Source organism: Gossypium raimondii, chromosome 10 (genome assembly GCF_025698545.1).
Source record: "Gossypium raimondii isolate GPD5lz chromosome 10, ASM2569854v1, whole genome shotgun sequence".
Classification (NCBI taxonomy): Eukaryota; Viridiplantae; Streptophyta; class Magnoliopsida; order Malvales; family Malvaceae; genus Gossypium; species Gossypium raimondii.
This window is the reverse complement of record NC_068574.1, coordinates 5,470,311-5,496,238: the sequence shown is the minus strand read 5'-3', so window position 1 is coordinate 5,496,238 and position 25,928 is coordinate 5,470,311. Positions and strand designations below refer to the sequence as shown.

At 32.8% G+C, this 25,928-nt stretch overlaps 4 protein-coding genes across 4 annotated transcripts; 2 read left to right on the top strand and 2 right to left on the bottom strand.

Annotated features, from left to right (window-relative positions):
- Positions 1-1,462: 1,462 nt before the first annotated feature.
- LOC105774904 (mediator of RNA polymerase II transcription subunit 9) lies at positions 1,463-3,646 on the top strand. The gene is made up of 6 exons (XM_012597474.2): positions 1,463-1,776; positions 1,855-1,917; positions 2,019-2,099; positions 2,308-2,366; positions 2,452-2,516; positions 3,418-3,646. The coding sequence occupies exons 1-5, from the start codon at positions 1,591-1,593 to the stop codon at positions 2,507-2,509; spliced, it is 447 nt and encodes a 148-aa protein (XP_012452928.1). The 5' UTR covers positions 1,463-1,590; the 3' UTR covers positions 2,510-2,516; positions 3,418-3,646.
- Positions 3,647-4,183: 537 nt separating this feature from the next.
- On the top strand, positions 4,184-5,327 carry LOC105775939 (LOB domain-containing protein 22). Its single transcript, XM_012598426.2, has one exon. The coding sequence runs from the start codon at positions 4,587-4,589 to the stop codon at positions 5,325-5,327; it is 741 nt and encodes a 246-aa protein (XP_012453880.1). The 5' UTR covers positions 4,184-4,586.
- Positions 5,328-8,611: 3,284 nt separating this feature from the next.
- Positions 8,612-9,941, bottom strand: LOC105776468 (NDR1/HIN1-like protein 13). Its single transcript, XM_012599128.2, has one exon. It carries the CDS (start codon positions 9,646-9,648, stop codon positions 8,860-8,862), a length of 789 nt encoding a protein of 262 aa, XP_012454582.1. The 5' UTR covers positions 9,649-9,941; the 3' UTR covers positions 8,612-8,859.
- Positions 9,942-12,679: 2,738 nt separating this feature from the next.
- On the bottom strand, positions 12,680-16,607 carry LOC105776467 (protein HOTHEAD). Its single transcript, XM_012599126.2, has 4 exons — positions 16,089-16,607; positions 15,077-15,455; positions 13,091-14,359; positions 12,680-12,992 (listed from the first exon to the last, which is right to left on the bottom strand). The coding sequence occupies exons 1-4, from the start codon at positions 16,162-16,164 to the stop codon at positions 12,938-12,940; spliced, it is 1,779 nt and encodes a 592-aa protein (XP_012454580.1). The 5' UTR covers positions 16,165-16,607; the 3' UTR covers positions 12,680-12,937.
- Between the last annotated feature and the right edge of the window lie 9,321 nt (positions 16,608-25,928).

Sequence of the window (25,928 nt, the reverse complement as noted above, 5' to 3'; positions counted from 1 at the left end):
GCAGTGCAACTTTTGGAGCAAGAGTCAGCTAGCAGAAGATTTGTTCACCTAAAGTTGAGGGTGGGTTAGGTTTGAAAAAACTTGAAGATTGGAATCAGGCTTGCATTTTGCAACATGTTAAAGCCATTGTTGCTAGCTAAGGGTCTTTGTACTATTGGTTCTCCAGGTAGTTGGAACTAGAAAAGACTACTTAAGATGAGAGAGGTGGCCGCGACTGACTGCAGCTAGTAATATCTCTACTACCAAGTTGAGGGAGGAGATTAAAGATAAAGGAGAGAAGGGTAGTTGGCAAAAGTTGGTAAGGTTTCCATTACACATTCCCAAGCACTTTATTTTTGCTTGGATGGCTATGATGAACAGGCTTCCGCTTAGAGACAGATTACTTTACAGGCATGAACATAGAAATTAATTGTTTGCTAGCTTTGTTCCAACGAAGCAGAAACCCCGAATCACATTTTCTTTGAATTTGCCTTCTCTAAGCAAATTTGGACTTTGTGATATTAGAAGAGCAGTTGGGACTTGGATTCAAGAATTATGTTCAACTGTTCTCAAATTCAACGGCAAATATATATCTTATTTCTATTGTCCTTTACAAACCACACCTATACTAAAATATACATATTTTTCTATTTTGGCATCTAATTTTTTTTTATTTCAATTTAGTACCTAACATATGCCAAAGTTATGTTTTTTGAACCCTCTTTTAACGGACATTAAGAAAAAACCGTTCAGTAGATTTAGCCAATGCAGAAGTACCATTAGGCATGTTGTGGCCAATGAAAAAGCGTCACTTGACGGTCCTTTATAAAATATGTATAAACTGTAAAAAAATTGAAACATATATAATCTAAAAATATATATATGTCAATTATAAGATGGACAGAAATTGTAAAAATAATCTGAAAAATGTGAAATAATTAAATATATAAAAGTTCAGAAAATATATTAAATATAAATATATAAAATTTATTAAAATGAAAAGGAAGTATAAAAATCATATATGTTGCAATTGCCCTCAAGGCCAATACAAATTCATATTCATTTTACTGCTTTAATTTGTCTAACACTTAAATATACTTTGATTGTTTTATGTTGCAATTGTTTCCCAAAAATGATTACAGAAATCCAATTTTATGTAATTTAGATTTTATATGTTTTATTATATATTTCATTATTTTGTATATATATTCTAGAGTAATTTTATACTTCCTTTTCATTCAAATAAATTATATTATATTGTCGATTGAGTCTTAGCTTAATTGGTAATAAGCACGGAAAATGTATGAATAATTTTAGGCATTATATAAAAAAGAACGGATATTATAATAAGTTAATTTAAACATTTTTCAACATTTTTCATTAAAAAATATATTATTTATCTATTCTTACGTATTATCTTAAAAAGTTAATTTAGAAGTCTATTTTTGTGACACTCATCCCATTTCTCTTACCACTTGGCAGAACGTAATTGGAGAAAGTGGTTAAGGGCCAAGGGCCCGCAAATCTGTCTCTAACTGTGCACCGGCAATGGCGGCAAAGTGGAAAAAGAAACGAGGGAGCTACCCATAGCCAGCCATTGAGAGAATAACGATGGATCCGTCCGCAGGAGGTGGAAGCTGTACTACGGTTCCAAGCGTCCCACCCCACAGTAACGTATCTACTCCCTCAAATCAAGACCCTCCATACCTCTCTCCTCCACCTCCACCATCACAACAACAACAAGTGCAGCAGGATCAACATCATCAGTCACTACCTTCTCACTTTCACCTCTTACACGTATTCCTTTAATCAAAACCATAACCTTATCACTCTTTATACTTTCTTTTTGTTTATGGGTTTGTTTTGGGGGTGCAGTTGGTCGAGAATTTGGGTGATGCAATTGATAATGGAACTCGGGATCAACATTCTGATGATTTGGTTTGTTTGGGTTTTTTTTTTATCTTCTTTTAAAATTTTAAAACTGGTTTATTATTTGTTTCGAAGATTATTGATTTTCTACTTGGTGGGTTTTCTGAAAGATTAATGAACTGAACAAGCATTTTGAGAAGTGCCAACAGCTTTTAAACTCGATTGGGGCATCAATTAATACCAAACCTATGGTAAACTACCTACTTATCTTCTCTTGTTTCTTAACTTATAATTTCTGTTCATAAACTGTGATATTGATAAAGCTGCATGTCTAACATGAAAGTTTTTACTCACATATTCTTACATAGTTATGACAATAACCCTATACAAAAAATGTACTAATATATATTAGTATTAGTGTTTCTTCCTGTAACTTAATTTATGGTTTTTGGATTGTAGACTGTTGAAGGACAAAAGCAAAAGCTGGAGGAAAGTGAACAATTGTTAAATCAAAGGAGGTTAGTAATTGGTCCTTGATTTGTGTTTTTCTTTCCTGCAACTTAAGTATTTAATGTGTACATTTCGTTTTTCTTCCAATTCAAGGGATCTAATTGCCAACTGTAGAAGCTCTGTTGAAGATCTTGTGAAGACTGAGCCATAGTGCACAGGTAAGAAAATGCATTCAAAACAAATTGACATAAATATTTGCTTGCAGTACTGTTCACTGTAACGTATCAATTAAGATTCCAATTTGAGTAAGAACTGCTCATTAACATTCTTTGATTCTTTGATTCAATTTCATCGACCTAGTTTAAAAAGTGTCATTGCTTCTTTGTGTACTCTTTTTTGTGTTTTGTGTGAAAGAAGCAAGAAACAGAGTGTTTAGTCTTATAGATACTGTGGGGTTTCAGTGAGGGCATATTAATCTGGATCAGGGCAAGGGAAGTTGTCTGGAATCGATATAGGGAAAAACCATGTAAATGCTAGTGTTTATCTTCTGCGAGCACAACAAAAACGAAACGAATCTTACCATGAAACAAGTTTTCGACTAATGAAAAGAAAAACCGGACCATGGCAAGAAGTGCTTTTCAATCTTGGAACTATTGTGTCTGTTATTCTGCAGGTTTACTGTTTAGATTACATTATGATGCACGAATGAAACTTGTTTTGGCCTCTTGGGAAAATCTATTTGTGGATGTTATAAAGATTATTGTTCAAACTTTGCATTGTAGTTGTTTATCATTTGTCTGCAGAGCCTGTGTCCTTTAAGAGTATCAAGGAGAGGATTTAAATTCTTTTCCTTGATTTTGGAATCATTGGCCAACAATTTTGTTACCACTTCTTAAGATAAAAGGCTTTATCTATTGTCATTGAAAACTCTTTAAATGATAATTTCAAACAACACTTGCAAAGTTGTTCATCACTGTTCTAGAGCTGTTGGGTTGGATTGTCTACATGTTTGCACTCATCCTATGATAAATTTGCTTTGCTTATGCTGTTCTATATTTGCTTTCTTCTTTGGTCCTTTCATACTGATGATTGTTTTCTTCCTTGAATTTTGAACTACAGCTTGCGACAACCGGTACTTCGGCTTTGCTGCATTCAGGTCAAGTTCTCGTTCTGTTGAAGTCCGGAAGTTCGATAACGGAATCCCTAGAACTTGTAGTTATAGAATTAGATCATATTCATTTCTTTGTTTTGTCAAGTCCAAAACTCTTAATATCTTGTCTACCTTGTTCCTTATATCAAGATTTCTTTTGGAACAAGATCATGTTCAAATGCAATCTTTTCCTTTTTCTCTTTTTGGTGCCATTGAAGTTTATGGGGATCTGAAGTCTCATTTGTGCTGGGGCCTGGATGTTCATAAAGTTTCTAGTGGAAGTTAAATTAAGATTAATAAACCTTGTCCACTGTATTGCATTCAAGTTATTCACTCTCCAAGTCGATATTTTAAGACGATTGTTGTTCTATGTTTCCACTTGTATGAAGCTGGTTAAAGTTCTTGTCAGATACCTGTTTGACACGGATTCAAACTGTGTTATCTCATCATCACCTTTAATATTGTATATAATAAAAAAGGGATTGCATTTGCAAGCTATCATAAAAGGTCACATCTTTTATATGAAGTAATTAAAATAAATCCCTTACAAGTCATCATTTTGCTTAACCAAGGCGAAAAGAAAATCAGTTGGCTTAGTGATTAGAAATTTCTGGAAAACAACGGAAGATTGAAGAAACAAAAGGGGCAAAGACTACTGCGAAAAGTGGCAAAAGATAAAAAGTACCAAATTTAGCAAGACATTTATATCTTGAGAAAAAAGGGTCATTACAAAAATTTCAAAAACTCCATAAAAATAGTTAAGACCATGAATCTATTTTAAGCTCCCATAAATAAACAGATAATGTTTTTAAGTCAAACAGTGTGCCAACTTACCATTAAACAATCCAAAAATATCCATTGATAACAGAATTTGTTTAATTTTCCTTCACTCTTTGGACCCTTTCTCCTTCATATACCAACCTGTCTTCCATTCCTTTCATTTCTCTCCATCTCTTATTTTCTCCCTTTCCTTTATTCCCATCCCATACAACCCTCCAGAAATAAACATTTTGCTGTAAAAATACATAAAAAATAAAAATAAAAACAAACAAAAAAAACTGCACCATCCCCGGCGGCAACGCATCCGATATCTCATTCCCTTTCAAAAACAATAAGCAAAAAAAAGAGAGCCAAAAATATGAGCATTTCGAGAACTGGTAGTAACGGTACAACGCAAGCTTGCGCTGCATGTAAATACCAACGTAGGAAGTGTGCACCGGACTGCATTCTCGCCCCATATTTCCCTCACGATCGGCAACGACAGTTCCAAAACGCGCATAAATTGTTCGGGGTCAGCAACATCACCAAGATCATTAAGAACCTTAACCCTCCCGAAAAGGACATAGCCATGCGTACGATCGTGTTTCAGTCCGACGCACGAGCTAATGACCCTGTTGGAGGTTGTTATAGGATCATTCAAGAGCTTCAACGACAAATCGAATACAGCCAGGCCGAACTTGACCTGGTTTTACATCAGCTAGCCATATGCCGAGCACAGGCCGCTCAACAACAACATAGCGATTTAACGCTAGGTTGCGATATGATCAATCCCCAGGATCCATTGAACTCGTATAACTCCAACTATTATTACGTCCAAGAACCTCACGAGGAACTGTTTGCGGTGAACGATAACAACCAACAACATCAGTTGCAAGAAAACTATGATCATTCATGGGGCATACAAGAATCGACGTCAGCATTGTCGACATTGAATATCAAGCAGAGTTTTATGAAACAAAGTGAACATAATGACGTACATGAGGATGAAGTGAAGCATGATTATGGGATAGCTTGTGAAAGGCATGAGATGAAGTTTGAGAACGATGATATAGTTGAAAGGAGGTTTGTGCCATCCACACAATTAGTTATGTCATCTTAATCACATTTTTTTGTTCATTCTTACGAATGAATATGATCCATATTCAAATTAATATAAGAGACAAATAAATGACATTCACATAAACCTTTTTTTTTTGTTGATATATTATATGGGTGTCTATTTTGCTTTCTTTGTCGCAATGTAGTTGATCTAATTATTTGAAATAATATTTTTCCCACTCCCAATTCTCTCTCTGCTCATCTTTCTTTATTAGAGAAGACATATCTGCATGCCTAGGTCTTATAATCTTTTGTTGATTATATTAACAAAATTAACAAAATCTCCTCAAACCTCTTATAATCTTTTCATCTCTAAGCTGACACCGTAATTGATTCAAGTTCAAATATTATTAAGTTGGACTTCGATTTCGACTTGAAATTTTAAATTGAACATCTATTTTTAAATTAGAGTTTAAATAGAGATATAATCGAATTATTTAAGCTCGATTAAATTTATTTATCAATTTTTATACTTAAACTTGAGCTCGAGCTGAATATGATGACTGCTTTAGCAGGAGTGACTTTACCTGTTAAGGAGAGAGTTTTAGCTTTCCAACTATATAAATTTTGTCGTTACCCAACAATTAGATCATTATAAGTTACTTATACTTATCAAGACTATAAGAATAATTTCTTTAAAAAAAATATAAAAATTTAAAATGAGCAAAATACTATTTGATAAATTTAAAATCTAAGTGTTAAAAAATAAATGTTTAAAACTTAAGTATTAAAGTTAAATTATAAATTTTATTTATTATCTATAATTAATTACGAAATATAATTAGACTGTTTGATAAATATAGATTTTAAATTATAAAAGTTATATTCTATATTTTATTTTTATTTTAAATATTTCACTTTATTTTAAACAAAAAATAAAATTTTATATATAAATTTTTCCATAGAATAATATAACATTAAAATAAATAAAATAAAATTAGAATATTCAATTGAAAATATTCTCGGTTAAATGATAAATAGCTTTTATTTACTTATTATTTTTCATTTTAAAAATATTAAATTACTTTAATTTTGAATTATTAAATATGCATAAAAAGAAAATTCCCTAACTTAAAAGGTACATAAATTAGAAGAAAATTTTGGAATTCCCAAAATGTCAAAATCATGAGTTGATGAGGTGTCGTGACAGTATCTTTCACACGTGCCCTCATTCATTTATCCTTATTATTCATGAATGATAATTAAGTCAGTTATGTGCCAAATTATTTGGAGTTATTTGATATTAGTTATCATTAATTAGAGCACGCCATAGGTATAAATAAATATAAAAATATATTAAATTAATTGTACAAGAGAAATTATTTGATGCACTTTCAGTGTTATATTAGTAAAGATTGAAGTTTCAGTCTTACTAATTGCATTTACGATGTGTTAGTCTCTTTCCCATCATGTGCATATGCCTTATGGGGGTCTTCGTCTGATGTGTATTGTACTAGTTGAATCTACATATCATTATAGTTGGTTAGACCTATATTTATACTTACACTCACAAATATATTTAAGCGTCAACTATATAAATAGTCATCTAACTAATAGTGTGTTTTTGTTTAGATTATTCAAGTTTAAATTTTTTTTATTTTAGTCATCAATGTTATCCAAATTTAATATTTTGGCCATTCATCCTCTAAATCACTAACAAAATGTTGACTCAATCGTTTTCATTGGTAAAATAACAAATTTAGCTATCCAATGTTTATTAATACTATCAATTTGGTCTTAATTCTTAAAAGTTCAACAATTTTAACCCTCAACTCATTACGTATTATGTCAATTCATTCTTGACTCTTATAAATTAAAAATTAAAAACTTTAAAAATAAAAATTATTTAAAACTTTATTTTTGATAAAATACAGAAAATTTTATAAAAATATTTATAAATAATTGAATATATATTTTATTATAACATTTATTTATTAAAATAAGAATTTTATAAATAAATAAAAAATTAAGGAAAAAAAACATGAAGAAGACATATGTAGATTCAAGTTTTCTCATTTTTCAACATTAACGACCATCATGTTAAGGTTGTATAAAAAATTACAGTATGAGGTCAAAACGGGTAAGAATCAATATCTTTAAATTGTTGCCTAGAACAAGTTTGTTGCATTTGAGGTTGTGCTTGAAGGCGGGCATGATTAGGGTATATAGGCAATGATGAAGTCTTGGAGACCCAATAGGTGGAAGTAGCTCCACAACAAATTCCTAGTTTGATGGCCTGATGACTGGGGGTGTGAAAATTAAGGAATTCAGAGTAAGGGTTATTGGTACCAATGGTTATAGGCAAAGGTGGTGCGAAGCATTTCGACAAAATTTTGACAAAAACCAAGGAACAAGGCTAAACATGTAATATATAAATTATTATTTATTAAAAACTTAAAGAAAGGAAAAGTTTGAATTTGGTTTAAGTTTTGTCTGTGGATTTAAAAAAAATATTTTAATAAATAAATTTCATATTAGAAAAATAAAAAAATTAGATATTCATTTATTTATAAATTTGTATGTATTTTTATCGGAAAGATAAATTTTAAATAATTTTTATTTTTAAAGCTTTTTATTTGTTTTGAATTTTGAATTTTAAGAATTAAGACTAAATTAATATAATGTGTATAGTTGCAGGTTAAATTTGTTAGGACCAATTTGATAAGAGTTATAAATATCAGTAATAATCTAAAAATAGAAATGGAAGAAAGCAGGGAGAATGGGACCCTGTTCTTGAATATCACCCACCACAATAATTGTGTACTCCTCCAATTTGGAATCTCCTACCGACACTAATATTGTATTAGTAATTTGTTTTATTCTACATAAATAATTAAACTGGGGGCACAAGTGCTTGGAATTTAAGCAAAGTTAAGTCATAAATTTTATGCATGAAAAAGTGGCTACCTAATTATTTCTACTTTTTGGGTCTGAGGAAAAAGATAAGGAAAGTTCAAAATTCCTGTATTTTTTAATTAATAATTTATATTACCATTAGGTACAATCAGATGCGGGGTTCCATTTTTTAATGATCATTGTCGGGCCAACTTTCTCTCACGCACAATGTAAGAAAATAAAGTAATTAAATCCGAACAAATATTAAAATAATAATAATAGTTATAAAAATGATTGTAATGTCATAATAAGAGACTTTTTGAAAAGAAATTAATTTACATCAAATTATACGTTGGATCTAAAACTCCCTAAATTCCCACCACTTAATTACAAATTTTGGCACATCTCTTCAATCAAAATTACCCTCTACTGGGAAAAAGATGCAAAGAATTGAATACAATGAACCAAGTTATATTAAGGAGAAGACTATAAATTTGCCCCAATGAACAAGGACTGAAAACAAAACATAAGAGCCAAAAAGATAATCAGGAAAAATTATACATCACTGTTTTCTATACTCTATCATTACAATCAGTCACCAAATTTACACAAGATATAATAATCACCCAAATTTCTTAAAGCAAAAACAACACCAAACCTTTTTCTTCTTCATCCTTTCTAATCCTGAGCTCTCATAATCATAAAGTCCATTTCCAGATCTTGAGCCTCAAATCAACCTTACACTTTGCATTAGAAGTTGAAGCTATTGTTGCTGATTTCCCCTTGGGAGCAGTAGCTTTAATCCCTTCACAAACTACCCTAATCCCAACCTTGGGGGTCTTCAGTGCTCCCATCTTTGCTTTCACTTTAGTGTCCAGCTTTATCTTTAATGGCAGACCCTTCTTGCTCTTCAAACCGCTCCTTAACTTGCCAGCTGAAGCCTCATCAAGTTCTTGCCTGTTGCTACTTGTTATGGCAGCTTTCAAAAGAGTCGTGTTTTTATTGCCATGCACGAAGGAGCCCAAGGAACCCTCCCCTATATCGATCTCGTCGTTTGTGATAAGAGATATGGTGATTGGGTCGTAAATGTAGACGAGCTTTTTGTTCGGGTTTTTGGCGGTGACGTTAAGGTGGATGTTGGTGATGACCTTGGAAGCTGAGGTTACATTAAGGGTCGAGACCTTGAGGGAGGAGATCGTGAAAGTAGGGCGGTGGGGACGGTAAAGGACGTATAAGATAGCACCAGCTATGGCGACTAGGAGGATAAGAACAAGGATAAGTATTGTGGTCCAAAGGCAGCAAGAACAACAGCATGAGCGGCGGTAACGGTGGCGCTTGGTTTGTGGACGGTATAGAGGGCGAGAGGCTCCATAGAGTTGAGATTTAGTGGCGGGAAACGAAGGGTTGGCGGCAGCGGCGGCGGAGGTGGTGGTGGGGGCGGTGCCATTTGTGGGTTGTTTGGATGAAGGGTAAACCCTGTCAGTCATGGTGGGGAAGAGAAAAAAAAGAAAGAAGAAAGTGTTTTGTTTTGGTGTGGGAACAGGAAAATAGTAGTGTGTGGAGCTTGCTTTCTTTATGTTACTACTTAAATGATGTGAATGTTGGATAGGCGCGTGTGTTTAGAGAGTGTGATTTTTGAGAGAAGGGAATTGTTTTGGAGTTTAAGCAAACTGATGAAAAAGTATTCGGTGGGGTGTCTTTGTGGGTTGAGGCTATTTTGACTAAACAAAACCCAATTAATAAAACTGAATTTCACTATTTCGCCTCTGGTATTTTAAATAGGTTTAAAGTAAGATACCTTTATTTATATTGAATGAAGTGTTAGGAAAAGAAAGAAAAGAGAAGGAAGGTGGGATGGGAAAGTGAGAGACAGCAATGCTGTAACTACAACTATTAGCGACGCGCTTGTTCAGGACAACATGGATTTCACACGTAAGTTGAGTACGTGTCTCTTGACATTACACTAACCAGTTAGCTTTTAGAAAATGAAATACTGTGAATACAAAGTATGAAAGTTGGAGATTTGAGACAATTCACACCATAGTTGTGCGAAAAGTGATGGAGTGGTTGTCTATGGGAATGGGAGGTTCTCTGGACTTGGTTAGAAGGGTCTCGTTACCTAGAAAGATGCATTGAGTCATGATGGGCCTCCCATATGTGTGCTTGGCTGTGACGGTATAGCCAGGTGCTGTTTTCCTAAGAATCTTTTATTTTACATTGGGTGGACTGAAGACTATTATACTGCTTAAAGGCTGGCAGAAAATGATGTTGCCAAGGCTCAATATAAGAGGTAACCATTGGGTTGTCCTTTGAAAATTGAAGTGACAAATTTTCACTGGGACAAGTTTCGTGTCTTAGGAAGCTCATGAGCTAAATCATGGTGATGGAATAGCCAAGTGTCAATTTCCTAAGAATCTTTCATTCTACATGATCCTGTCTTGTCTGTTAGACAAGTTATATTGGGAAATGATATTGCCAAGGCTCAATATAAGAGGTACGTACTCATGAGGCTGTCCTTTGAAAATTGAAGAGACAATAACTTTGAGAAATGTCTGGTTATATTGCTTGAAGGGGAATAGCCCTAATGGGTTAAGAATAGGAGATGTTGAGTGCAAAAAAAAGGGCTCAAAAAAAAAAAAATCAAGCTTGGCCCCTAATGTAAAAGATAAATTAGCAAAGATTCTCTCTAGCACGATAGATGAGCCGAAAGACTTGTAAGTGCTCATTGCAAAGGCCCAAAATGAACTTGGAAATATATGAAGTCCAAATATAAGACTGTTGATGATGAGGATTTAAAAAATATTTATGAGAATGTTGATGATGCAGGCACAACCCAAGCTACTGCTGTTAGTGAAGATGAGGACAATTTTGAAACATCGATGATTAATAAATCTTCTTTGCATGATGAAGAGAATGTTACCTCTATTCCTTTTAATCAAACCCCTTTGAATATAAAATATCCCCGAGGAACAGGGACGAAATTAAATTGTAATTTTTACAATAGAAAAAAATATAATCTCACCATTTTAATAGACTATATTTTTATAAATTAATTTTTTATATTTTAAGGAACCTAAAGTATAATTTTATTTTTACTAATTTAAAATTTTAAAAGTTTTAAAAGACCAAATAAAAAAATTTTCATTTTAAGAAATTCTTCACTGCCGAAGAGCTTCTGAATTCTTCCTTTTTATGCTACTATTGATAGTTATAGTTTGTGTTACGTTCTTATTTTTATTTGCACATAATAACTAATGTTGAAACTAACATCTTTCCATGCAAAGTAAGACGCGTGAGGTTGTTCTTCATTTGGACAGGGACGAATTTAGGGGCTGGTAGGCCCGCCCCTTAAAATGAAATTTTTTTATATTAATCTTTTAAAATTTTTAAAATTTTAAATTAGTAAAAATAAAATTATACATTTTTTTCCTTAAAATAATAAAATTTTAATTTAATTCTTTAAAAATTTTATTTTTACTATTATAAAATTTACAATTTAATTTCCGCCATCCTAATTTTTTTTTTTAACTTCCCCTGCATCAAGCCGACAAAAAGCAAAAGAGCAGCACTGATCTTGAGAAAGGCCAACAAGAGATGGAAAAAGAACTAAGACAAAGGAGAGTGCTCCTAGGCTTTTCAACATAGAGGAAAAATAAAATTTTAAAAGTAAAAAGGCTTCAATTTTATAAAAAAATTTGCCTGCGTCCCTACATTTCAATTGCGTCATTGCCTTCAACAGGGTTGCCTTCTTTTGTAACAATTTCGTCAACCACTATACTCATGTTTCCAACAAGACAATCAATCAATTGTGGTACTTATAATTTGTAAAATTTTAAACCACCTCAAATTAAAATAAATTTATCTAAAAATGCTACCATTTCAAGAATTAAATATTAAAATTAATTGATTTTAATAAATATAATAATTTAGTTACTATTTAGATCAATATAAGATTCATTAATAAGTTATTAAGCAGTTAAAATAATTAATTATAAAAATATATAGTCATAATAAATAACAAAAACAGACAATTTACATACCAACACTACTAAATATGAAATAATTTCGAAGCTTTAACTTATTTGATTTATTGTCTTGTTGGCCCACTTTTTTCTGTAACACAGTTCTAATCTCAATCCATAGATAACGATATCATTTACAAAGTTGTTACACATCTATGCTTGTTTTAAACACAACAGTACACTTGTGCAATTAAGTCTGCTCTTTACTCCATCAATATTCTCAACGACCGCCGTTTTTCCTCGTTAATGTTGTCTCAAAGTACCTTCATCTCTAATTCAGATAAACTTTGAAGCTTATTACATCTAAATAAACTTTCTTAATCTTTAATTTACATATATAAATAAAGCTCTTGTTGTTAACCAAATAAACCTTTAACTAAACTCTTGATATAAATTTTTTTTTAAAATAGAAAAAAAGACTTGAATAGTTGATCAATTTGTTAGCGTTTTAGCCTAAATAGTTCGATGATATTCAAAGGTATAAAAAGGATCAAAGTATGGAACCTTAAATCTCTGATTATAGGACACCGAAACCATCAAAAGCAAACACATAGCTAAGCCTAATGTCCTAAAATATTTTTCCCTTTTTTTTGACTTCTCATCAATCTTGGCACCAACCATTAGTAGAGCACAGTCAACATGACAGAAAAATAAACAGCGCAAATCAAAAGGAAACACCAAATTTCCTATTTCTCTACAGACTTATCACATTTCATTTCCTACTCCCACTACTACCACAAACAAAGGCCGGTCCTTACACACCAGCAGCTTTGCCTAGTCTTCGTCTCAAAATCTTGACTCCCATATACCTGCATAAATCCAAAAAGAAAATGAGTGTGTGCCCTTGCCCTACCACTTTTGTACATAGTGCTTTGTGTTACTAATCAAATGTGCCTGTAATGCTTACCTGCCCATCATCAAGACAGTGCCTTGAGGGTTAGTTCCAGGGGATTCACTAAATGTGGAGCCATCCACGATCCGGAGTCTTCTTGTTCCAAGAACTTTGTGGTTAGGGTCCACCACCTTCCCAACATGGCACCCTCCATGGTAATGCCAGATTGTGATTACAGTGTCTTTGCAGAACTGTTCTAGGGACTTGGTGTCATTAGTATGCTTGGGTATAAAGTTAATGTTAGCCTTGACACTCATGTTAAGAAGCCTCTCTACGGTCGGTTTGTCACACTTGGTGAAGTTCGTGAATCGGTCCGATTGTATAACCTTGGCAGCCATCCGAATCCCATTGACGCATCTGCGTAGGTCGCGGGGGTGGCCGAAGTAGTTGAAGGTAACCGAAGGGTTGTTGTCGATGTTTGTGTTGATTAGGTTGAGGTGGCCAGTAGAAAGTGGCATTGCAATCTTCTCTAAAATGAAACCTCCCTTGAAAGCCTCACGTGGAAGGTCTCGTTTCCTTTTGATGAATTCTTCAATGGCTTGTCGTGTTCTTTGCTTTGGTGGAACTGTTGAGAGTTGCCCTATCTCAGCAGACAACAATCCATGATGACAGTGAATGCTGTCCTGGGACTGTCCGAATCCACTGCTAGCTTCGATGTAAACACCCATCTTGGTAATGCCAACAGTTTGTATAAGAGATTGTTCCACAGAACGTGTCATCGGGACGAAAACCGAGTTCATCGGGTTATCAGCCATGCCCTTTCCAACAAACTCATTATGCAACACCATGGAAATGTTCAACCTCTGGAGTTCAGCTTTGGGTCCAATGCCACTAAGCATTAGCAATTGAGGAGTCCCAATTGCACCACATGATAAAATCACTTCACTCCTTCGATTATTAGTCAAAAATGCCTGATGTTGGTTCCCATTTTCATCTTTGAACATCACTCCCATTGCCTTTGGCCTCTTCCCTGCTGATTTATCGAATAAGACTTTTTGGACAGTTGCATACACTAAAACAGTAAGCATTTTCGGGTTAGCAGAAGCAAGAAGCTCAGCCGCCGTATGACGACGGCCAAATCGGTCGAAAATGGTGCCTCCAACTTTAGTTCCATAGATATGGTCGTAGGTGAATCCATTATAAGGTGAGACCCCAACATCTAAAAGACTGTCCTTGAAGGCATCTTGCCATGGTGCTAGTTTAGGCTGGTGAACAATCTGTTTCTCCACCCATGGATAGGACTCGTTCACTAGCCTAGCATCCCATCCCACTCTCCGTATGAAACTGCAACATTTGAGCCATAAATTTCATAAAAAAAAAAAAATCCACTTGGTGGTGCTTGTGCCTAGTAAATCATAATGTTAGTAGGGTGTACCAAATTAAATGTATAGGCTAATAATGAAGTACAAATAAATGTCATTGCTTTCTATTTTGGAATCTGTACTAGACCTTACCTAATCATATCTCTGAATCAAGCAAATTAAGGCAGAAGGACCACTCAATATCACATCCAAACATTTAATATGTGACACAATAAAAGGGACAAAAATTTAAAGAAAAATAAGAATATTTAAGGAAGAAAAAATGACTTCATAGAAAGGAAGATGGAATCATGAATGGGTTCTTTTTATTTTTCCACTTTTACAATTCATAACAAAAACCTAATCAATTGTTCTTCATAACCGAAACATCTACATCCTTGATTTTAATTAAAAAGAAATTTAAATGGGATCACCAACTAATTTAAGAATTTTGGCGATATGGGGGACCCTAAATACTTAATAAATGTGGACAATACTCAATGATTTTCAGGTTTCACATGTACATAGAAAAGTCAACTATTGTTGGACCAAATTCTCTTATATTTGAACTTTTTTTCTTCAACATCAGGATAATTTACAGTCACTTTCAGATATCATTAGGACCTTAATGCAACCATATTAAGTTCAAATGTAAAAAAAAAAAAAAAAAAAAAAAAGGGAAGAGGAGAAACTAACATACTCTGAGTTAGCTCTGGTATAAAAGCCAGCATTAATGCAAGTGCCACCACCCAAAACCCTAGCCCTAGCATTAATAACACCATCGGTGGAAACGAAAGGTTGGGAAGCAGAGGTTGGGGAAGTGTCAGCCAAGGCGATGTGGAAGTTTCTGAGGAAGGAGACATTGGCATTTGAGAAGGGAACACCACCTCTCTCCAACAGCAATACACTGAAGTTTTGAGACAGTGTGGCTGCTAAGGGACACCCGGCTGTGCCACCTCCCACGATTATGTAGTCGTACGTAACTTCATCGTTACTCGATGATGAGAACGATGACGATGATGAAAATGAACTCGCCCTTTTGATGAACGGGTACCGAAATTCATAGAAATCCCTCGCACCTGAATTAATTTTGAAGCAAAATTTTCATATTGTTATATATACATATTTTGTGACGCGCTATACTTTCGTCACAAAAAAAAATTGGGTGCTTTCCGTCGCAAAAGAGGAAGTATCGTCGGAAATACATCATACATCTTCTGACAGAAATTATTCCGTCAGAAAAACTGTTATTACTTCTCCAACACCTAGTGAGAACTATTAGTAGTTTAATTGAAACTATTAGTACTAGAAAAAATGAGGCATTATGAACATAATTGATAATTCATTTCAAATGAAAAGATTCAAAAAAAAGAAAAAAGAAAAAGGTTGAAATGAAAAGATATCTAACTACCCCATTTAATTAAAAGGAAGTAAATTGTAGAAAAATAAAACAAAAGGAAAATAGGGATCACAGTTGACATTAATTTCTTCCCAAATTTTCCAGAAACAAAATGCATATTATATTGAAGAAGGAACATATGTAAATAAACTTATTTTCAGATTGTTTTTTCACCTATAGATTAAGAAAAACTTTATATACCCAAAAAACAAAACAAGGAGGAGATGATATATCATATATATATATATATATATATGCAGAAACAGTGGAGAAAGATGGGAAAAGAAAAAGAGATGAGAGAAGAAGGGAAAACCTTGAATAGATGAGAGAGTGTTGAGCCAAAGAACCAAAGAGATAAAGAGCTTCACTGCCCCAACAAAAGCAGCCATTGAAAGGCCTCAGCACAGCAACAGAAACTCACAGCCCAAAATAAAAATAATATTAATAACTTCCAAAGATAAACAAGTTCCAGTATGTGGCTTTCACCGGTTGGCCTTGTTTTGTGTGTTTAACACTCACTTAGATAGATATATATATATCTACACACACAGAGTTGAAGCCTTCAAGAGTCAAAAGCTGATCAATGATGGATGAATATAAAAAAAACACCAAGATACAGTATGGCTAAGCAAATACAACACAGATTAATATATAATAATGAGAAAATATATATATATAAGGGGTATTGCAACCAACAAGGAATGCAGCTATCAACAATATTTAAAGATCACTGAATCAAGGGGTAGCTGGTGTAAGTCATTAATGGTGAAATGAATGTCACAGTTGGAGCAGGAGAGAAACCTTGGCTTTGCATTTGGCCCTTGGGTTTAAACATCCTAACTAATTAATTTTTAGGCCACCTCCCTCTCTCTCCCTCTCTAAATTAAAGATAAAAAAAAAAAGAAAAGGTTGTGTAAAGACCAAGAGACCAACTCTTATTTACACATTATAAACTAGGGAAATCTTATAACAATAACTAAGATGATTTCTGAAATACCAATTGGATGGTGTGGAATTTGGAAACTAAATTGACAGTTACAAAGGACTAAAGGAGGATGATATGATTAAAAGTCAAAACATTCACGAGGGCAGCTTTTATAACTTTATACCATACTGAATTAGAAATTAGAAAATTGAAAACGATTGTTGAAGTCTTGGCCTTATTAATCATTAATGTCAACATAACCCATGCTATATATGTATAAAATGATCTTTTTGTTTAATTAAATTATTTATATAATTGAAGTCAGTAGTCTAAGTAGGAGTATTAGGATTAGTTAATGGAAATATTATTGCATTCCAATAATGGAACACTCATCATTTTAGGACACTTTAGCATAGCTATGCCGTCCAAAAAAAAAAAAAGTGCATGGCAATCTTATTATTTGTTTCCTTCTTTAGTTAACATACAGGGTTACCATCTAAAAAAAATTATTTAGGAATTTTACAAAAATTAATCAATTTATTAAATTTTAATCATCATTAGCTTTGAATAAATGGTTTTTGTTAATTTATTGAATGAATATTTTAAAAAGGTGGTTGAATTTATGAGGTTGAAGCGTTTGACAGCTCACTAACTCTGATCACCTGTCTCATCCTTAGCCCCTCTCGGTTCCGTAAACATGCATCATTCAATTACCTTACCCCAACTTTTACACTTAGGGTGATTTCTCATATTATTATTTTTTATCATTTCCCTCTCCTTATGTAATTAATCTAACATGTGGTAATCAATGTAATTATAGTCGTTTCCAATCTAATTAAGTTTTATATTACTTGTGCAAGTATTTGAAGAGTCATATTATCACAAAAATTACCACGTTTTGCATTTCTTCTATTATTGTTCGAGTAAGAGTTAAAACAAGTGCAAATTATGATAATTTTAATTGGTATCAAAATTTTACTTCACATATATTTGGAGGAGATTTTAACTACAGTTTGTAGTAATAAATTTAAAAAAAAAAGGTGGTTCTATCTCACGTCCATTTTTAGTGATTGAAGCACTAGATTCAAGCAATGACAGTGATGTTTGTTGACACTATTTTTTTGACAAAACGGGGTCGACTTGGATTTTGAAAACGAAAACGGGAGTCGCCATCAATCCTTTTTGATAAGGTGTGATTGAATCACCTTAAAAGTGGTTGTTTTTAATAAACGATTTAATTTTATTAAAACAACGATTTTAGTCCACGAAATTCAGAAAAATGGGTTCAGGAGTCGGTTACGTACGAGGAAGGATTAGCACCCTCGTAACGCCCAAAAATTGGTATCTAGTTGATTAGTTAATGTCTTAATGTTGAAAATTGAAAAATTTGAAGAGATTTAAAATACGATCCTTTATTTTTTTTTAAAAAAACTTATATGAAATAAGATGCTCGTTAAGACCCACTCATTTCAGAAAGAGAAAATGTCACACCCAATAAGTTAGCGCACGATATTTTGCCTCTTCAGAAATGAGCTTGTTTAAAAAAACTCGCACAATAAAATTTAAAAGGGGATTCAATTGTTTAAGTCATATGAAAAAATTACAACCCAATATGTTAAGGCACAATTTCTCAAAATACTAAACATCGAATATTGCATTTATTTATTTTTTTAGGAAAATCCTTATCTCGGGAAAACAACGTGTTATATCCAACACGTTAGGACACAATATATTGAATTCTCGATAATGAGTTTTTTATTTATGTTGTTTTTTTATTAAAGAGTAGTCTCGATTATTTAGATTCAACGAAGAAAATCGGAACCCAATACATTAGGGCTCGATCCTCTCGAAGATCCCAAATACCGAGTATTACTTATATTTTCAAATGTTTTTGAATTTAGGTAAAAATTGATGTAATGGAATGACAATTATGATAATGTAAGTAAAATAATATGAGCAAGGGCTACAAAATAAAATAAATACAAGGACAAATCAATAGCATACATGAAATGATAAGTAAATAAACAAATAGGACGACAATATTTTTAAAATAATAATGAACACATAAATAAATAAATATCAAATAAGACAATAATAACAATAATGAAAATAAATAAAATTATAAAAATAAAAATAAAATAAAAATCTATGTATATATAACAAAGTTTGAAAATAGTAAATATATATGTACATATATGTATATGTATATAAAATTATGAAATATATAAAAAAATACATAGAGGTATATATATTTGTGTGTATTTATAAAATTTAAAACATATATAGATATAGATAGATAGATATATATATATATATATATATATATATATATATATATATATAGGTGCGTATATACATTGTAAAATATATTGAAAATATATGTATATATGAATTATAAATATAGGAAATATATATAAGAAAAATATAGATTTTAAAATAGATAGAATATGTATATATATATATATATATATGTATATAAAAATATGTATGGATATACGTATATATATTTTGAAATTATGAAATAGAAGTGTGTATAAAATTATGGAAATATGAAAAGTATATACATGTATACATATTTTAAAATTATTATACATGAAAGTATATGTAAGTATGTATATATGTAGGTATATAAAATTATGAAATATATAAAAAGATAAAAGTATGTGTATATATATACATTTATAAAAATTAAAAATATGTACATGTATAAATATATATATATATTATAGAAATGTGTATATATAACAAAATTTGAGATTAAAGGTAAAAATGAGGAAAGAGTAATAATAATAATAATCAATGATAATATAAAATTAATGATGATAGTATTAATAATATTTAAACTATTAATTTAATAATAAAATGACTAAAATAATAGATTGAGGATTAAATTAAAAAAATAAACAAAGTTTTAGGGATGAATTAAAAAAGGAAAACATAACAAGGGATTTAATTATAACGCGCGTGAAAATAAGATGACCAAAAGGAAAATAATCCCTGTCCTTTAAACGACACCGCTTTAGGGGGCAGCATCTGCACATGGTCTAAGGACCCAAATTGAATCGGAAGCAAACTTCATGGCCAAAAATCAGAAAAAAACAAAAGACCACATTGAAGCAAAACGCAAAGGTGGAGGGACCTATTGCGCAAATAGTCCCCCAAGCGAAAACGCGCGGATCCTCAGGCGGGGCGGGTCGGGTCATGCACGCGGGTATGGCCTTAGACGACGTCGTTTTGAGGCCACTGAAATAGGCCCTAAACGACGCCGTTTTGCAAATCCTATAAAAGCTAAAGTTTTTTTTCTGCTATTTCATTTCCTACAAAAAAACAGAAGGAAAAAAAAATTAAAAGGGTCTTCCCCTTTTTCTGCTAGGGTTTCTAACCCAGCTCTTGAGGCCCGTCGCCAGTCCCATCGCGGCTCCACCTCAGACGGTGGTTAGGGCCGCGCAAAATCGGGTTTTTAAGCCCTTTTTCAGTCGATCCGATGGTGAAGCCCTCCTAGACCTTAAAGACAAAAAGAGAAAGACTCATCACCCATTGTTAAACTCGGCTCGATAACGGAGGAGGTGCCTCCGATGGCGTGAAGCGAGCCACTCTGGTGAGACCTTTCTCTCTTTTTCTTTTTATTTATTTATTACTAATCTAAAAATGCTAAAATAAAGAAGAGAAGAAAAAAAACCGAATCAAAAGAAAAATCACCTTTCTTTTTGTTTTTATTTCATGTTTTTTTGAAAAAAAAGGGGGGGGAACCCCTGTTACAGAGATGATACTTGGCTTTTATAGCCAATTTTACATGCTATTTTAGTCTTCTTTTTCTTTTTCTCTGTTTGCCACTATTCTTTGCGTGATTTTCTTCTTTGCAGGAGATTGATGGGCGGCGCCACGTCTGGAGGCTAGGGTTTGGCGACGGCAGAAGAGCAAAAGAAGTAGGTGGCGGCCAGGAGGGCAGAGAGCTGAGGTGACAAAAGTGGTGCTAGGGTTTCAATATCTGAAACCCGAGTCTGACTAGCTGTTGGGTCTGATGGGTATTTGGGCCTAAATTTTGGGCTGTCTGGGCTAGTAATTGGTTCGGTTTGGTTTGTTTATTTTGTAAATGGGCTCGGGCAAAATTGGGCTTCTACAATGTTCTTTTCAATAGCTTGGAGGAAGCTTACCAATCAATGATAGATAATTGAAGTAGGTTATGTCAATTGAATCAAGCCTTTAAGGACGATAATGTTGAAGTCAAAGTTGAAAAATATAAAGCTTATGGAGGAAATCAACGAAAAGATGATGTGATTGTTTATCTTAAGAAGGCTAATATGATGTAGTCAAAATTATTAAGGAAAAGGATGAGATGATTGCTAAATGGATTCAACTTTGAAAGAAAATGAGTAAGAATTCAATAATGTCAAAATCATTCTCAAAAAATATAAAAGCCAAAGTGATGAGATCTCTGCTGTAGATAATTCGAACCTAATAATAGTGAACTTAGTAAGAAACCTATATCTCCTACGAATTTTGTTAAATCTAAATAGATGGTTGCTACTTCTTCCTTTAAGATAAGTAAAAAGAAGAATCAAAAGTTTGTTTGTTACTATTGTGAAAAGGTAGGGCATATTAGATCTCACTATTACAAGTTAATGAATGATTAAAGATAGAGAAATACAGGGAATGTTCAGTCTAATGTTACAACTATTGATAGAATAATACCTACGCAACAACATATATGTAACAAGGAGAAAGGAAAAATTGTATGTTATTTTTGTGTGGTAGCTGGACATATTAGGCCTCATTGTTATAGAATGATGCATGATGGGAAAAAAATTCAAGGTTGTTGCAAAACTTGTTATAATAGTGAATGGAATAAAGAGACTACAAAAAAGGTAGATTTGGATAAAAAAAAATAATCACATATTAGCTATAAAGATCAACAAGTTATTGATGCTCAAGTCTGGGCGTTTAAATTCAATTATGTACAAATTATTTGTATTAAGTCTTGACGTTTATCTTTTCCAATTTTAAATACAATGTAAGATATATATATATATATATATATATATATATGTTTAAAATGGCTTAATATATCATTTGATACCCGATTTGACAATTTTGTCTAATATGATATTTATGTTTTTCGTCCAATACGGTACTTGTGTTTGACAAAAGTTGTACATTTTAGTACTAAAAGGTAACGAGATGTTAACTTTTTCATATTTAATTGGGGTTTTAGGGTTGATTTAATAAAAGTTAATCAACTTTCTTAATAAAAGTTAATCAACTTTCTTTTGGTATTCTTTAGGTCTATTTTACAATCTATGTTCAAGATTCATGGCCGCCCCTACCAATAATGTTATCTTTAAGGTTCAAATCTGTGCCTCACCTTAGGAATGTAGTATGCCTTACCTTTACACCCAACATATGTTGGTTTAATCAAATCAACTTCAAAACACAAAATAAATACTAAAAAATTAACATGGTTACCTTTAGGTATCAAAATGTATAATAACTTTTGTCAAATACATATACAATATTGAAGCAAAAAAAAAAACCAAAAATACTTGTTATACCCCAACCCAACTTGGACACATGGCACTACGATAAGCTACCTGAGAAGCACCTATGAATGGCCCTTCGCCTTACTTTGTTCGACTGGTCACTCACGCCCCATACATCATCAAGCCACTCGTAAATCATCGGATCCTCCATCAGGGCACCTGATCTTTAGTGGGGATGCATCCACCACAAAGAGGAGATCTATAAGGGACCACTGAGGTGTAACAACTTTGTACTACCTCAGCAGATGAAATGTTAGGCAGTGTCATACTTGATGACAATTGACCTGTCACCTGGCTGACCACATGAGTGGGCGGCCACCCATACTGCTAGTGACGTGTAGGGGTGTTCAAACAGTCATAATTGAATTGAATTACCATTAACCGAATTACACAAAATGTAAAAAAATTTAACCATTAATTGAACTGAAGTTTTTTTTCAAATACATTAACCGAACTAAAATATTTCAGTTAATTCGGTCAGTTAACCGAATTAACTGAACACTGGATGAAAAAGTAAAGAAAAAAAAGCAACAAATCAAATACCAACCACAACATCAATGGCAATTGACAAAGAAGAAAAAGAACCCAAAATTGGATCATGACTATAATAAGGCAACGCCCAAACAAAAATTTAACGAAATCCATAGATAAACACACCTTAGCTCTTGTAAAATAAAAAATAACTACAAAAATCAAACCAAAGCAAGGGAATAAAAGAAAAAAGCCCACAAATCAAACAAAATCAAGCCTCTAAATCAAAGAAGGCCAAATGAAACATGAGACTTAAGATAGATCTTTGTATTTGGTTCTAAACTAATGGATTTGGGTGGATTAGGTTTTTTTTAACAAGGGTTAAGGGTTTCTTGATTTCATATTTTGAGGTCAAAGACGATTGAGTGGAAGCATGATTTTGAATGAGGGTGATTTGGGAGATTTTGAAACTATCTTTTCAGATAGTGGTCACTAGTGAGTGTGTTAAGCTGTTGATAGTTGACACAAAGAAGTTTCTGATTTTGGGAGATTTAAGGATTGTCTATTTAATAATTAGGGGTGTTCACTACAGCAAAATTAGCGCCGCAAAAAATGTCGCTATAGACCACGCTGCTAATTTTGGTAGTTTTTTTACAAAAATGCCGCTAAAGGTCATGACCTTTAGCGGCGCTTTTTAGCAAATGCCGCTAAAGAACATGATCTTTAGCGGCGCTTTTGTAGCAAATGCCGCTAAAGAACAGGACCTTTAGCTGCGCTTTTCTAGTAAACGCTGCTAAAGAACATAATCTTTAGTGGCGTTTTTATCACAAATGCCGCTAAAGAACATGATAAGGTCATGTTCTTTAACGACGCTGTACTAAAAACGCCACTAACTTTGGCAGATTTCTAACATCCAATTTTCATCCATATTCAACCCTTCCTGTAACATGTAAACCAACCAAAAATAGCAAATCTAAATGATAATTCAAATTCAACGAAAGAAATATGATATAAATAGATAAATGAAGTATAATTCAAATTATTCTTGCAATAATGTTAAAAGTTAAAATGTTAAAAATATTCACATGATAGTCTAAGATGGCGGATTTTACGATTACTGAAACATTTTCATCATATTCTGAAGTTGTTTTTGGAGTGCATCGTACTTTCTGCTTTGCTTTGCTTCCCTCGCTGCTGCCTCTGCTTCCCTCGTTACTGCCTCTGCTTTAAGTTCTAGCTAGAGTTCTTTATATTTTCTTTGAACCTCAGCTTCTCTCGATGTTGCCTCCGCTTTAAGTTGAGTAATTTGCTCAACTGTGGTCGCTTGCATCTGAGCCATCTGGTCTCTTAACCTCTGAACTTCAACTTGAGCCTGACTCCTTGAAGACATGTATTGCTATAAGCTAGATCCAAAATATTGGGCTAGGTTAACAAAAGATCCTTGAAATCGAACCCGACCATACCTTTCAGGACCCAAAACTTCAGTAATAATCCGGTTATCAATGCCGTCAAGATGAACAAAACTATCATTAGAAGCAATCGCTTCGTACTCTGCCTTTTTATCTTTTAGTTTCTCCTAATAAATCAGTCAAATAGTTAGAAACGCAATATATATTATAAAAACAAATGCAACATAACTTAACAATATTTGCATTACAAACAAAGAATTAAACCATTATAATTAAACACTATAAATATTTAAAATAATTCAAATTTTATTAAGTAAACATACCATAATTTTTGCAGCTTCAGGAGTCATAGAAGATCCATCTTTCTTCCTATGTATAATGTCAAAAAGCTGAAGGCGTCCAACTTTTTGACCGGACGACAGTTCCTACAATATAGTAGTAAAAATATTATTTAATGGAAAGTAATAAATATTTGACACTATTAATAAATTAAATATACCTCGTCCTCAGCTACACAAGCAAAACTTTTTGACCTAGCTGTGTGAGTGAATTTCTATTTTTGCCTGCTACTTTTTCCAACTCGTTCACGATCCTACATTATGAAATTATTATTACGTATATAGTAAACACTATAAACTGAAATAATTATAAGAGTTTGGAAGTACGCAATACCTTTCCTTTCTTTGAATGCCAAAATCTAACCGCATCTTCCCATTGGTACTTCAGCATTCCCGGTGGGACATTTTGCAATTTCTCTTTGAGGGTTGTTTTTGTCTTAGAATAATTTTTCTTTAAAGTACTTTTATGGTCTCTCCATCTTTTTCCCAATACCTTCTTGACATAATTATCCGAGACTTCTAAAGCAAACCTCGCCTACAAAAAACACAAGTTTAGAAAGTAAATATAAATGAAACTTAAACCAAAGTATTATAAATTACATTAACGTTTAGTTACCTTAATATTATCGAGAGCTTGATTTTTGTTACTATCAGACATTTGATGCCATGACTCGTAGTTGATAGGCAACATATTGGCATTTTGTGCTATAATGCCCAAATATCTTGCTAAAAGTCGAGCTTCTGATCCAACAGGCTGACCAAAACTGTTTCTACATACTTTGACACGCTCGACAGGATCTAACTCGTATAAATCTTTAAGTAGCGTACGTCCTCGACCTCTGCGCATCTCACCACTTTCAGCTGAAAAATGGTATATTATAATATAAGAATTTTAAAAAAAATCAATAATAAAAATCAACACGCATGTAAATTAAATGTAACATTACTTTGAATTTTTGCAGGTTCGTCAGATGTATTCGGAACATTCAAAGATCCAATAGCAGTCTGTTGTTCACTATTTGTTTCTTCCAAGTTTGGAGTATTTTGAACAATCTCGCAATTTTCTTCTAGGCATCTGCAATACACATAAAATAGTTGAAAATTTAGTAACTAATTACAACAATAACAACACATATAAAATAGTTGAAATATTTAATAAGACCAAGATTTAAATTATGATATTACATATAATTAAAAAATCGTAAAATCTTACTACATCATAATTTGTAAATATCTTCATCCATATCCTGGCGAACCCATTGAAATTATGTACTATTACTAGGGATATTTTCGTTTAAGTTTTGTTCTGGAAAAGACAAAGTTTCTGATCTGCCGTCGATGTCATCTCTACTTCCATTGCCCATGTCTAACAAGTCTCTAGGGATGTTACGGAGTACAACGTACCAACCCTCATCAGTTGGATCTTTTGAGTAAAAAACTTGTTTCACTTGAGAAGAAAATACATACGGCTCA

Coding starts and splice junctions, on each gene's coding strand:
- LOC105774904 (XM_012597474.2), top strand. CDS start 1,591: ATGGATCCGTCCGCAGGAGGTGGAAGCTGTACTACGGTTCCAAGCGTC. Junction 1,777..1,854: donor CTCACTTTCACCTCTTACAC/GTATTCCTTTAA, acceptor TTGGGGGTGCAG/TTGGTCGAGAATTTGGGTGA. Junction 2,100..2,307: donor CAATTAATACCAAACCTATG/GTAAACTACCTA, acceptor TTTGGATTGTAG/ACTGTTGAAGGACAAAAGCA.
- LOC105775939 (XM_012598426.2), top strand. CDS start 4,587: ATGAGCATTTCGAGAACTGGTAGTAACGGTACAACGCAAGCTTGCGCT.
- LOC105776468 (XM_012599128.2), bottom strand. CDS start 9,648: ATGACTGACAGGGTTTACCCTTCATCCAAACAACCCACAAATGGCACC.
- LOC105776467 (XM_012599126.2), bottom strand. CDS start 16,164: ATGGCTGCTTTTGTTGGGGCAGTGAAGCTCTTTATCTCTTTGGTTCTT. Junction 14,360..15,076: donor TATACCAGAGCTAACTCAGA/GTATGTTAGTTT, acceptor CAAATGTTGCAG/TTTCATACGGAGAGTGGGAT. Junction 12,993..13,090: donor ACTGTCTTGATGATGGGCAG/GTAAGCATTACA, acceptor GGATTTATGCAG/GTATATGGGAGTCAAGATTT.